Raw genomic sequence first — 13,314 nt, forward strand, 5'->3', positions numbered from 1 at the left:
GCCAGCCCCCTCCGTTCTAGAACCAGGCTCAGCTTGAGTTTCTTTCTAGCATTGGCTTCTCAGCAGGGAACGTGTGATGTTGAGAGGTGGGGAAGAGGCATGGGAAGGACAAGGGTTAGAAGCGTGGGGTCTGGATTCACATTTGGCTCATTGATCACCTGGCCGTATGTCTTTGGTCACACACTTAAACCTTTCTAAAGCTCAGTTTCCTCGTCAGTAAAGTGATTCCTGTGAAATGCCCAGTGGTGGTAACGAGCAATGACAATATCAGGTGTTGAGCACTCAGGGTCTTCTAGAGACTGCGCTTCAGGCGTATGCATACTTTTTCTTTCCTTTGGTTTCAAAGGTTTATTTATTTATTTTAGAGAGAGAGGGAGGGAGCTTGAAGTGGGGGAGGGGGAGAGGGAGAGAGGGACAAGCAGACTGCCCACTGAGTGCAGAGCCCGATGTGGGGCTCGATCTCAGAATCCTGAGATCATGACTTGAGCCAAAACCAGGAGGCGGACGCTTAACTGACTGAGCCACCCGGGTGCCCCAGCTTATGCATGTTTTCTTATTGAAGTTCATGGCTCTGACCTCAAGTAAGACAGCACAAGGTTCCGTGGAGCAGAGGGATTTGACTGCCCCCTCCCGAACTATTCTCTTGGGTCTGCTGGTCCTGCCTGCTAGCTTCCGGGGCCCCCAGCATGGCCGCCAGGGTGTAGTGGTGCTGGCCTCGGGCTCCCTGACGCCTGTCTCTTGTCCTTGCAGTGGAGGTGAAGCCGGTGCTGCCCGGAGCCATGCCCAGCTCCATGGGGGGTGGGGGAGGAGGCAGCCCCGGCCCCGCGGAGCTGCGGGGGGCTCTGGCGGGCCCCGTGGACCCCGCACTGAGGGAGCAGCAGCTGCAGCAGGAGCTCCTGGCGCTCAAGCAGCAGCAGCAGCTGCAGAAGCAGCTCCTGTTCGCTGAGTTCCAGAAACAGCACGACCACCTGACACGGCAGCATGAGGTCCAGCTGCAGAAGCACCTCAAGGTGAGCGAGGGGGGCGCGGGGGGGCCGCCCAGACCTCCGACCCCCGCCCGGACCTGGCTCACCCCGTGTCCCCCCTCTCCCCCCCACCCCGCGCCCCTGCAGCAGCAGCAGGAGATGCTGGCGGCCAAGAGGCAGCAGGAGCTGGAGCAGCAGCGGCAGCGGGAGCAGCAGCGGCAGGAAGAGCTGGAGAAGCAGCGGCTGGAGCAGCAGCTGCTCATCCTGCGAAACAAGGAGAAGAGCAAAGAGAGTGAGACCTGGGGCCTCCTGCCCCTGCCCCCCGGCCGTGGGGTCCTGGCCCGGGCGCCCACGTCAGCCGTGCCCTGTCCCGCAGGTGCCATCGCCAGCACTGAGGTGAAGCTGCGGCTCCAGGAATTCCTTCTGTCGAAGTCAAAGGAGCCCACGCCAGGCGGCCTCAACCATTCCCTCCCGCAGCATCCCAAATGCTGGTAATGGCCCTCGGCAGCCATGGGTCACAGAGCTGCTCGCTCGGGGACTTGCCTGGCTGTAGGATGGCAGGGGGCTCCTGGCCGGAACCCAGAGACAGGCGCCGCAGCCTCTCTTAGGGGGTGAAACTCCCACCCCTGGCTTCTGTCCGTGCTTCCCTCCCCAGGACCCATTTCCTGTCCCTTGATGCAGTGGGCATTTCCTAAGTGTGATTGCTAGGTGGCAGGTCCCGTTGGCTGGGTAATAACCTAGGTCTGTTTCCATCCCCACCCCACACCCCCCAGGGGAGCCCACCATGCTTCTTTGGACCAGAGTTCCCCTCCCCAGAGTGGCCCCCCTGGGACGCCTCCCTCCTACAAACTGCCTTTGCTTGGGCCCTATGACAGCCGCGATGACTTCCCCCTCCGCAAAACAGGTGTGTGGTGCCCAACCTGGCTTTCCAGAATATGGCTCCTTGGAGGTAGGGGTGGGAATGTGGAGGGGCCAGGCTACGGGTGTGTGTGTGCCTGTTCGTGTGGATGTATCTGAGCCCTGGCTACCTTCTCCCCAGCCTCTGAACCCAACTTGAAAGTGCGTTCGAGGCTAAAGCAGAAGGTGGCTGAGCGGAGAAGTAGTCCCCTCCTGCGTCGCAAGGATGGGACAGTCATTAGCACCTTTAAGAAGAGAGCGGTTGAGATCACTGGTGCCGGGCCTGGGGGTAAGGGCTCCTCCCCGTTCCTTTTCTGAGGTCCTGGGAGTGGGGAGTGGCTCTGAGCATGCCCAGGTGACAGCCAGTTCTCCCATAGTGTCGTCCGTGTGTAACAGCGCGCCAGGCTCCGGCCCCAGCTCTCCCAACAGCTCCCACAGCACCATTGCTGAGAATGGCTTTACTGGCTCAGTCCCCAACATCCCGACCGAGGTACAGGCCTGCCGAGGGCTGGGCGGGCGGGCCACGCTGCTCCGTTTCCCTTGGAAGAAGGAAGGCAGCTCCTTCCTGTCTGTCTTGCTGAGAGTATCCAGCAGGGACCTCCCTGCCCATGTGGACAGGCTAGAGGGACCCATTGTCTTTAAGTGGGCTTTGTCCCATGGGCCTCTGAAGGACCGTGATCTCTCAGCACCGCCCAGGTGGGGCTGGGTGTGGGGAGTGGGGAGCGAGGCACCATTCAGAGCCCTCGGCCCCAGGTGGCCCCCCTTTGCCTGCTCTCATGCCTGTCTCTCCCAACTGCTCCCTAGATGCTCCCCCAGCACCGGGCCCTCCCTCTGGACAGCTCCCCCAACCAGTTCAGCCTCTACACGTCTCCCTCTCTGCCCAACATCTCCCTAGGGCTGCAGGCCACAGTCACTGTCACCAACTCACACCTCACCGTAAGTATGGGGCACACACCTCCTAATCCCTCTGGTGTTGAGGTCTGTGTTCCTAGACGCTTCACGAAGCCCTGAGGGAGATCAGATGGTCTTCCTCAGAGCTGGGGGGTGGGCAGAGGGCAGGGGAGGGATGCGGCTCCAAAGTTGGCAGGACTGGGGGACAGTATAAGCCCCTCCCTCATCTCCGTCTCCCTTCACCCCAGGCCTCCCCGAAGCTGTCAACGCAGCAGGAGGCCGAGAGGCAGGCCCTCCAGTCCCTGCGGCAGGGTGGCGCACTGACCGGCAAGTTCATGAGCACATCCTCCATCCCCGGCTGCCTGCTGGGCGTGGCGCTGGAGGGCGACACCAGCCCCCACGGGCACGCCTCCCTGTTGCAGCACGTGCTGCTGCTGGAGCAGGCTCGGCAGCAGAGCGCCCTCATCGCTGGTGAGCGGGCGGGCAGCCGTGCAGGGGGGTGGGCGTCGGGCCCCTCTTCCGAGGCCGCAAGGCCACCATCAGAGAGTAGCCAGGGACACTCTCCAGCTCTGTCGCAGCCCCCCTCCAGGCATCCTTGACTTCTTCCATGTCCTGCAGACACGATTGCGTACCTACCAGACGCTGTTCTCTACGACGTCTGCTGCCATGACGCGCTCACGTTCCTGAGCCGTGCCGTCCAGTAGACCTACGACATGAGCCGCATTTGTAACTTAAAGTTTTCTGGAGCCACTTTAAACAGTGTAAAATGGGGCACCTGGCTGGCTCCGTTGGTAGAGCACACGACTGTTGATCTTGCTCGGGGTTGTGAGTTCGAGCCCCATGTTGGGTGTAGAGATTACTTAAAACCTTTAAAAAAAAAAAAGTGACAAGAAACTGGTGAAATTAACTTTAATAACATATATTTAACTCAGTTGATCTGGAATATTGTCATGTTTTAAAAAGATTTTATTTATTTATGTGAGAGAGAGCGAGCAAGCGCGCACAAGCAGGGGGAGCAGTAGAAGCAGAGGGAGATCAGACTCCCCGCTGAGCAGGGAGCCTGTTGGGGGACTCGATCCCAGGACCCTGGGATCATGACCTGAGCCAAAGGCAGACGCTTAACTGACTGAGCCACCCAGGTGTCCTTATTTATTTATTTTAGAGAGAGAGAGAATGCAAGTGGGAGAGGGAGAGGGACAAGCAGACTCTGTGCTGAGCACGGAGCCCAACGTGGGGCTTGATCTCATGACCCCGAGATCCTGACTTGAACCCAAATCAAGAATCAGACAGACGCTCAACTGACTGAGCCACCCAGGCGCCCCCATCGCAGTTTAGACAGGCCGCATTTCAAGTGCTCAGTAGTCACAAGTGGCTGGCATCTGAACTGGACAGCTTAGCTTTGGACAGTCAGACCTTAAGCAGCTGGTGGCGTCCGAAAAGGCTCTGCTTAAAAGACACGGGATGCCGGCCCCCAGGCTTCCGCACCCTATGGCATTCCTGTCTGTGATCAGGGAGGTTTTGTTGCAATTGGGGAAAACTAGTCATTGTTTATCTACACTGAGGGCCTAAGACTACATGTGCAATCGTAAGGGAATCAAAGGGAGAGAGTGGTGAATCCAGGAAGGCTTGCTGGAGGCAGTGACCCTGAGCTACAGGACTGCTCCATTGTAGGGAGGAGGAAGAATGGGGCTCAAGTTTGGGAGCCGGGTGCCCCTGGCCCCTCTAGGGTTTTTCCTGATTATGTAGGTGGTGGCATTCTAGGAGGAGGAGAGTCCCCGGGTAGATGGGGATACCCAGCGCTCTGACAGGGATGGTTACTCCCCTCCTCCCACCACACAGTGCCACTCCATGGGCAGTCCCCGCTGGTGACAGGTGAACGTGTGGCCACCAGCATGCGGACAGTGGGCAAGCTCCCGCGGCACCGGCCCCTGAGCCGCACTCAGTCCTCCCCGCTGCCCCAGAGCCCCCAGGCCCTGCAGCAGCTCGTCATGCAGCAGCAGCACCAGCAGTTCCTGGAGAAGCAGAAGCAACAGCAGCTGCAGCTGGGCAAGGTGAGCTGGGAGCAGCCAAGGGCCAGGGCGGTGCTGGGGGCCGGGCAGAGCGGGGCACCAGGCTGGCAGCAAGGGAGCCCCCCCCCCCAGGCTGCTTTTGCTCCGACACATCACCTTGCCTCCTAGAGAAGCTCTGTACGGGCTGGCCAGCTGCCAGGGGGAGGCCAGGGAAGGACAGACCCTCCTGGGCCACAGGCTGCGTGGCTGTGCCCCCTCCCAGCTGATGTGCCCCTTGCTCTGCTCCCAGATCCTCACCAAGACTGGGGAGCTGTCACGGCAGCCCCCCACCCACCCTGAGGAGACAGAGGAGGAGCTGACTGAGCAGCAGGAGGCCTTGCTTGGGGAGGGAGCCCTGACCATCCCCCGAGAAGGCTCCACGGAGAGTGAGAGCACGCAGGAAGACCTGGAGGAGGAGGAGGAGGAAGAGGAGGAGGAGGAGGAGGAAGAGGAGGAGGAGGACTGCATCCAGGTCAAGGATGAGGAGGGCGAGAGTGGCACTGAGGAGGGGCCCGACTTGGACGAGTCCAGTGCTGGTTACAAAAAGGTGCCCCCTCCACCCCAGGCCTTGATCACCGCCCCTCTGTCCCCTGCACCCCTTTCTGTCTTTGCCTTTCTCTCTCCCCACTCTGCATGGCCCCGGGGCGGGGGGCGGGGGGCTGCACAGGAGCAGAGTAGGAAAGAGACAAGGGGAGGTGGAAGGGGGCGCCGCCTGTGCCCCAGTCCGCCAGCCCCTCCCTGCAGCTGCTGCTGTGACTGCCCCCCGCCGGGCTGCTGCCTGTGTGTGTGTCTGTGTGTGTGTGTGCGCGTGCGCGCACGCATGCACGAGGGCTGTGTGTCTGCGTTTCCGCCTGCGTTGGGCCGGTCGGTCTGTGCACGCGTGCGCGCGTGTGTACACACGCCCCCGCTGTTACTACAGTCGGCCCTGCACCTAGCAGCACTCCATTCATTGCGGACACCGCCGAGCCCTCCCGGCCTGACTCATCCTGCCCCCTCCCACGCCCCCGTCCCTCCCAGCCTCTTACCTCAGTGCTACTCTGGCTGACTCATCACTCCCCCCCCCCCCATCTCCTGGGAGGTGGAGATGGGGAAGGCTGGAGTGCCTCCTGTCCCTGGTGGGAGGAGATGGGGAAAGGAGGAGGTCTGGAAGAGAAGGGCTGGAATAGGGGCCCCCTTGGAGGCCCCAGGACACTTGTCCTCACTTTCATCTCACGCACACTCCTGCCTGATCTCCTCCTGCCCAGGTGTTCTCCGATGCCCAGCAGCTGCAGCCACTTCAGGTGTACCAGGCACCCCTCAGCCTGGCCACTGTGCCCCACCAGGCCCTGGGCCGCACCCAGTCCTCACCTGCTGCCCCTGGGGGCATGAAAAGCCCTCCAGACCAGCCCGCCAAGCACCTCTTCACCACAGGTGAGCCCCACCACTGCCAGTGGGCCTTCCACCACGTGCCAGGAGTCCATGCGTGGTGTCTAGCCTCGTGCAACCCGCCGAGGGACCACGTGATTTTTGTACCATCATCACACAAGCCCCAGGGGCCCTGGGTGAAGAGAACCCACTGTCTCAGTTGGTCCCTGCCCTTCTAGCTTCCTGTCCTCCTCTCTGTGAGGTCAAAAGTGAGGCCTGAGTCCATTCCTGAAAGCTTTTCCACATGAAGCTGCCCTGTGCTGGGCTCTGAGGGGGGCACAGGCGCCTGGGGATGGTCCTACCTCACCAGTGGGGTATAAGGGTTTGGGGGGGCAGCACACAGGGGCTGTGATAGGAGGGGGAAAAGGAGGATGTGCCCCGAAGGGGTTGCAGTGTTGAGAGCATGGTGGGCAAAAATCAAAACCAGCGGGGGTGTCGGGCAGCCCGGGTGAGGCTTGAGGAGCAGGGAGGCTTTGACCCACAGTAATGGAAGACAGGGACCGCAGGCGGAGAGAAGAGGGGCAGGTGTGTGGGAAGGTGGCTGGGGGAGGGGGCCTGAGGAGGTACCGGGGCCAGGGCTGGCTGCGGAGAGCCCAGGGAGCTCTGCGGAGGACGGCATGGCCGGCTAGGCTGACAGGTGTGTCTCCGGTGCAGGTGTGGTGTACGACACGTTCATGCTGAAGCACCAGTGCACGTGTGGGAACACACACGTGCACCCCGAGCACGCCGGCCGCATCCAGAGTATCTGGTCCCGGCTGCAGGAGACAGGCCTGCTGAGCAAGTGTGAGGTAAGGGGGCCCCTCCTCCTTCCGTCCCTCAGCTCAGACCCAGGAAAAGCCTTTGTGTCTCCCCATCCACGAAGCCTCTCTCTGTGTTTTCTTCATCCTTCTTTCAACCCCCGACCTCAGGGTCAGTTTCCGCAGCCCCCTCTCCGTTCTATCCCTTGCAGCCCGTTTTGCTGAACGGTGGTGGTCCTGGACCAGGGTGCCTGGGGGCCAGGACGTACTTTCACAAAAACCTTTGGATTCTCCTAAGGCCAGGAAGTGGCTCCGTGTGTCCCAGACTATGGGGCAGAGAGAGGGCGTGGGCAGCAGGGAGAGCTGGGCCTTCGGTGCATCCCCTCACTGGCCTCCTCTGCTCTCCCCACACAGCGGATCCGGGGTCGCAAAGCCACGTTGGACGAGATCCAGACAGTGCACTCCGAATACCACACTCTGCTCTATGGGACCAGCCCCCTCAACCGACAGAAGCTAGACAGCAAGAAGCTGCTCGGTGAGCTGGCAGGAGTGGGCTGGGCCGTGTGCACTGCCCTGCTAGGATAGGGAACTGTCAGGGTAGGCAGGTGGGTCCCTGTGGGCACAGGTCATCCCCTTGCTGCACTGCCCGTCTCCAGGGGGCGCTGTTCACGTAGACTACCACTTGGGTGGGGTGCATTGCAGGCGAGTAGAAGGTGGCAGGTCAGGCTTAGTGATGGGGGAGGGCTCTGCTCTTCTCCCTGATTGTGCCCCTTTCTTCCTGCCATCTGCCCCCAGAAGTAAGGTGTCCCTGCCCCTGAATAGGGCACAGACCTCTTCCAACTGGTGTGGGCTGCAGAGGCCTATCCTATGCTTGGGTCTGGCCGCCTTTTTCTGTGATGGAGCTCACCGCCCTCTGCAGGCCCCACCCTGTAGCCCTGCGGTGGAGGCAGCTTCCCGAGTAGCTCTGTCCCTCTTCCTTGCAGGCCCCATCAGCCAGAAGATGTATGCCATGCTGCCTTGTGGGGGCATTGGGGTGAGTAGGGCACCTGCCAGTAGGGATGGGTGGATGGCTGTCCCAGCTCTTGCCCTTCCTTTCCTGCCCACCATGGCTGCTGGCCCACTGTCCAGGTGCCCACCCCCATTCTTGCCCTCCCCCTGCAGGGGGCACCCTGAAGCCTGCTCTCCTGCCCCCGCAGGTGGACAGTGACACTGTGTGGAATGAGATGCACTCCTCCAGTGCCGTGCGCATGGCAGTGGGCTGCCTGGTGGAGCTGGCTTTTAAGGTGGCCTCAGGAGAGCTCAAGGTGAGCGTGTGCCCGAGGCCTCACTTGGCTTGACCCTGCATCCCCAGGGGTGGGTGGAGGACAGGGCAGCCTTGGCCAGAGGGGGGAGGAGGTGCTAGCTCCTGGGCCAGCTAGGGAGGTGAGGGGTCAAGAGGGACTGGGAAAGAGGCCCCGGTGTCTGATGCTCTCATGGGTGTCTCGAGGTCAGAGGTGGTGTCTGCTGGCCCACATGGCATGCGGCCGTGTTCCTAGTGTGTGGGATATATATTTCTGATCTATGTGTTCTCTTCCCTGCCTGGCTTCTGTTTCCGTCTTTCTGTGTCCACTCCCTTTGTGACCACCTTGCCTGTCTGTCCATCGTCTCTGGCACTCTGTCTGCATCTCTTCAGAACGGATTTGCCATCATCCGGCCGCCGGGACACCATGCGGAGGAGTCCACAGCCATGTGAGTGCCAGCCCAGCCCTGCACTAGACCCAGGCCCTCCTCCCTTCCCTTCTCCCTCTCAGCGGAGCTGACGTGTCTCTTTTGCTCCTGGAGCAGACATCGGCCAAAGCTGACCTCCCCAACCCTTTTCTCCCCCACCCCACCCACCAGGGGATTCTGCTTCTTCAACTCTGTAGCCATCACAACCAAACTCCTGCAGCAGAAGCTGAACGTGGGCAAGGTTCTCATCGTGGACTGGGTAGGCGGTGGGCTGGTGGGGCCAGGGTCAGCCCTCAGGAAGGTCCCACCCCAACACTGCCCCCTCTTCCTCAGGTGCCCGCACCACTGCTGGGCCTGATACCTTATCACATCTCTTCCTACTGGAGCGTTAGCCCAGCCCTCCCATTCCCACGGGGCTCCCTCCTCACCAAGAGAGACTTGAAAGTGGTTTTAGCCCTGGTCCATCTTGGCCCCCACCTTGTAGCCTCAAGCAACCGAGATTTTTCTATCTTGAACAGTATAGACTCTTAACCACCATTGCCAGTCACACATTTTTTTTAAAGATGTATTTATTTATTTTAGAGAGTGTGCACACAGGTGCACACGCCCCCCCCCCCCCCCCCCGCCCCATGGTCAGGGGGAGGGGCAAAGGGAGAGGGAGAGAGAAATCCAAGCAGATTCTGTGCGGAGCACAGAGCTCGATGCAGGGCTGCAGGGCTCTATATCACGACCCTGAGATCATGACCTGAGCCGAAACCAAGAGTTTGGATGCTTACCCGACTGCACCACCCACGTGCCCTAGAGCCACTCTTTTTTTTTTTTTTTAAGATTTTTAAAATTTATTTGAGAGAGACAGATAGTGACAGAGATAGCGAGTGAGAGCACAAGAAGGGAGGAGAGGGAGAAGCAGGCTCCCGCTGAGCAGGGAGCCTGACGTGGGGTTCGATCCCAGGACCCTGGGATCATACCCGAGTCGAAGGCAGATGGATAACCAACTGGGCCACCCAGGCGTCCCCCCTAGAGCCGCTCTTGATGGGGGGCTGACTGTGCCCGGACACACAGTACAGCTCATGGCTGCCTCGAGTAGTACAAGTTAGGATGTGCACGTCTGTAAACGGAGACACTGAGCTATTGGGTGACATAGCCAATCAAAGTCACATAGTTTGGGGTATTGGCACCGGGCTTCAGGTCAGGCCTTTTGGCCCTGACACTTGCGCTCTTGCTGCTGGGCACCGCTTCTCAAACCCTGCCTCTCATGGCACTGGGAAAGGCACCCACCGCTCCCTGTGACTGGGAAGTACCCAGGAGCAGCCCTCTGCCAAGATGAAATCTCTTTGAAGCTCAGCTTTGGCTTAGAAAGTCGTGTAAACGTTGGGTTCTTCAGAATGTATCTGCTTTCAATTCCTCACTAGCTTTAATGTTTCGCTCCACACCATTGAGGAGAATGGGCTCTGCAGGGAGATCCACCATATTTATCCTGTGGCTTTGTAGCTCCGCTGCGCTGTGCCACGTCGTGGCCCACAGACCCCGGGGAAAGAAGCGTGGGATGAGACTGTTGTGAACAGAACACGATGCCCTGTAGCTAGTGAGGGCTGCACCCCCAGAGTTCACCATAGGGTGGAGGTGGGGGGCAAGTGGAATTTTGACCTTTGGGCCAGAGCCTGGGATTTTTTTCTGATGCTTCCACCCCTCCCCACTAGGACATTCACCATGGCAATGGCACCCAGCAAGCGTTTTACAATGACCCCTCTGTGCTCTACATCTCCCTGCATCGCTATGACAACGGGAACTTCTTTCCAGGCTCGGGGGCTCCTGAAGAGGTATGGTTCCGGGGCTCAAATGTGGGGCCCCTTGGGGAGGTAGCAGAACGGGACCTGGCAGGGAGCCCTGGAGGGCTGCGGTGGTGCTGGTTCCCCGGGGAGTCTGGGCTCCTAGTGGGAGGATCACCCAGGCCAACTGCCCCTCCTTGCAGAGCAGCGGTGAGTGGAGGAAGGGCTGGAGTCAGGGCTGAGGGCGGGGGCAATGTCTGGGATCCCCAGGCAGTGAGAGTAACCCCTCCCCCACCACGCTGCCAGGTTGGCGGAGGGCCGGGCATGGGGTACAATGTGAACGTGGCATGGACGGGAGGTGTGGACCCCCCCATCGGAGACGTGGAGTACCTAACGGCCTTCAGGTGGGGACTGAGAAGGGCCAAGGGCGGGGTGGGAGCCCCCTGGGCCCTGCCATGGGAGGGGCAGAAGGCACTCAGTTTGGTGTGGGTGGAGGGGGTTGTCTCTGGGGGGAACAGAGTGAGGTGAGGCCTGGCCTAGCCACCCACCCAGGTCAGCTTGGGCCCTCCTTTTGCAGGACAGTGGTGATGCCCATTGCCCATGAGTTCTCACCTGACGTGGTCCTGGTCTCTGCCGGGTTCGATGCTGTTGAGGGACACCTGTCTCCACTGGGTGGCTACTCTGTCACCGCCAGATGTGAGCTGCTGGGGGATTGAGGAAGGCTGTGGAGCAGTGAGGATGGGGTTGAGTGGGGACACGGAGCAGGAGTAGACTGGTATTGCAGGGAGGGAGGACGGAAGCTGGGGGGCAGGTCCAAAACTTGGAATCATCTTGGCAGGAGCCTCCCACTCTCTCTCTGCCAACCTTGGACCTGGGGGGCAAGCAGGCGGGTGTGGGGTAGCAGAGGGTGTATCTCCTCCCAGAGTCATAGGGATGGAGCCTGTTGATCCCTTGTGTTCCAGGGGTGCTCTTTTTGACATATAATTGGCATTTTTTTAAGCCCATCTATTCCGTTTTATCTTTAACGGAGCATTTAGTCCGTTGATACTGGATTTTATTATGGATCTGTATTTGGGCTCAAATCCGCCATCTTACTTTGTGCTATTTGTTCCACCTCTTGTGTTTCTTTTTCTCTCCTTCCTTACCTTCTCTTGATTTTTTTTCTTTCTTCTTCCTCCCTTCACCCATCCCTAAAGGCTTTGGCCACTTGACCAGGCAGCTGATGACGCTGGCAGGGGGCCGGGTGGTGCTGGCCCTGGAGGGAGGCCATGACTTGACCGCCATCTGTGATGCCTCTGAGGCCTGTGTCTCGGCTCTGCTCAGCGTGGAGGTAAAGGGTGCAGGGAGGCACTGGGGCTGAGGGGCCGGGGAGAGGCTAGTAAGGGAGGGCCCTTTTCTTGATCAAGCAGCACTGACCAAGAAGGTGGCAATGTTTTCCCGGGTCCTAAAGACAGCTGCTGGCCGGGGAGGGCTTTCTGACCCAGGGCTCCTCCAGAAAGCTAAGTTCGCCCCTGTCATGGGAGATGTCTGGGGCTGAATGGGGTGGTTAGAGGGCCAGGCACCGCCACCCGCTCCCCACCATAAGCCTTCTCTTCTTTCCCCTGCCAGCTGCAGCCCTTGGACGAGGCAGTCTTGCAACAAAAGCCCAACATCAACGCAGTGGCCACGCTAGAGAAAGTCATCGAGATCCAGAGTGCGTGGGGGACGGGCAGAGAGGCTCAGACCTCAGCGTGCCAAGGGGGCAGAAGCTTATGGGCCTGCCAGGGCTGGGGATGTAGTATGGGGCTTTCTGTCCTCCCTGACCCCTGCCTGCCCCTCGTCCACAGGCAAACACTGGAGCTGCGTCCAGAGGTTCGCCGCTGGTCTTGGCCGTTCCCTGCGGGAGGCCCAGGCGGGTGAGACAGAGGAGGCGGAGACTGTGAGCGCCATGGCCTTGCTGTCGGTGGGGGCCGAGCAGGCCCAGGCTGCTGCAGCCCGGGAGCACAGCCCCAGGTAAGGTTCCTTCCTGACCTCTGCCCGCCCCAAGCCGGTGCCAGTGTCCCCGCCTCAATGCCCCCTCCCTGTGCTTATTCCCACAGGCCGACAGAGGAGCCCATGGAACAGGAGCCTGCCCTGTGACGCCCTGGCCCCCATCCCTCTGGGCTTCATCATTGTGATTTTGTTTATTTTTTCTATTAAAAACAAAAAGTCACACATTCAACAACGTGTGCCGTGTGGGTCTCTCAGCCTTGCCCCCCTGCTCCTCTAAGCTGCCTCAGGCCTCCCCGCCAACTTCCCGCAGCGTGGCCCACGTCTCCATTCTAGAAGTTTGCTCCCCCTGTAAGGTGTGTGTGTGGGGTCCCCTTTCCAGCCCCTCCTTCATGTTGTGTCCCGTGCCCACTTTCCTGCATTCTGTCCTTTTCCCCCTTGGAGCCTAGGCCAGCTTGAGGTGGGCATGGGGGCCCAGATAGAACCATCTGGTTTTGGGGTCCCCGAGAGGAGGGAACAGGAAGTTCGGTGCCTTGCCTTCAGCTGACTTGGGGGGAAATGCCTTAATTTCACCCTCCTCCCCTCTCCGACCTCAGGGGAAGATCTGGAAGGTTGCTCTACAGTGTAAGATACAGAGTGGAGGGGAGACGGGTTCCCACCCTGTGATTCCCCACCCTTTTCCCTCTTTGTTGTCCTCACCATCTCTGCAAAGACCCCTTTTCCTCCTTTCTCCTGGCCTCAGCACTGAGGGGAAGGCTTGTGCCCTAGGAGGTGGGCCTGTGGTCTGTGGGCAGGGCTGTCTTGCTTCACACTCCTCTGGGCCTGTTTTCCCTTCCCAGGGGCTGGAGAGGGTCAAAGTGTATGGGGAGAGATGGGGCTGGACTCCTGGGTTCTGAGGGACCAGGAGGAGCTGCAGAAGCAGGCCTGC

The 13,314-nt window shown here is 60.1% G+C and overlaps 1 protein-coding gene across 7 annotated transcripts in view; it reads left to right on the forward strand.

Annotated features, from left to right (window-relative positions):
• HDAC5 (histone deacetylase 5) overlaps positions 1 to 12,618 on the forward strand; it is a 35,833-nt gene extending 23,215 nt beyond the window's left edge. For all 7 annotated transcript variants that reach the window (XM_057317797.1, XM_026512697.4, XM_026512699.4 and 4 more), the window contains 24 exons: positions 751 to 1,010; positions 1,113 to 1,257; positions 1,342 to 1,456; positions 1,739 to 1,869; positions 2,005 to 2,151; positions 2,240 to 2,352; positions 2,667 to 2,798; positions 3,002 to 3,224; positions 4,593 to 4,804; positions 5,052 to 5,348; positions 6,046 to 6,211; positions 6,860 to 6,993; positions 7,357 to 7,477; positions 7,926 to 7,975; positions 8,139 to 8,246; positions 8,615 to 8,670; positions 8,821 to 8,908; positions 10,350 to 10,469; positions 10,725 to 10,822; positions 10,996 to 11,114; positions 11,615 to 11,748; positions 12,027 to 12,111; positions 12,245 to 12,410; positions 12,497 to 12,618. In XM_057317797.1, coding sequence (XP_057173780.1) covers positions 751 to 1,010; positions 1,113 to 1,257; positions 1,342 to 1,456; positions 1,739 to 1,869; positions 2,005 to 2,151; positions 2,240 to 2,352; positions 2,667 to 2,798; positions 3,002 to 3,224; positions 4,593 to 4,804; positions 5,052 to 5,348; positions 6,046 to 6,211; positions 6,860 to 6,993; positions 7,357 to 7,477; positions 7,926 to 7,975; positions 8,139 to 8,246; positions 8,615 to 8,670; positions 8,821 to 8,908; positions 10,350 to 10,469; positions 10,725 to 10,822; positions 10,996 to 11,114; positions 11,615 to 11,748; positions 12,027 to 12,111; positions 12,245 to 12,410; positions 12,497 to 12,536 — 3,260 coding nt within the window. In that variant the 3' untranslated portion in view covers positions 12,537 to 12,618. The remainder of the gene's footprint in view (positions 1 to 750; positions 1,011 to 1,112; positions 1,258 to 1,341; positions 1,457 to 1,738; positions 1,870 to 2,004; positions 2,152 to 2,239; positions 2,353 to 2,666; positions 2,799 to 3,001; positions 3,225 to 4,592; positions 4,805 to 5,051; positions 5,349 to 6,045; positions 6,212 to 6,859; positions 6,994 to 7,356; positions 7,478 to 7,925; positions 7,976 to 8,138; positions 8,247 to 8,614; positions 8,671 to 8,820; positions 8,909 to 10,349; positions 10,470 to 10,724; positions 10,823 to 10,995; positions 11,115 to 11,614; positions 11,749 to 12,026; positions 12,112 to 12,244; positions 12,411 to 12,496) is intronic.
• Positions 12,619 to 13,314: the final 696 nt, after the last annotated feature.

This window comes from Ursus arctos, unplaced genomic scaffold, assembly GCF_023065955.2.
Source record: "Ursus arctos isolate Adak ecotype North America unplaced genomic scaffold, UrsArc2.0 scaffold_24, whole genome shotgun sequence".
Lineage (NCBI taxonomy): Eukaryota > Metazoa > Chordata > Mammalia > Carnivora > Ursidae > Ursus > Ursus arctos.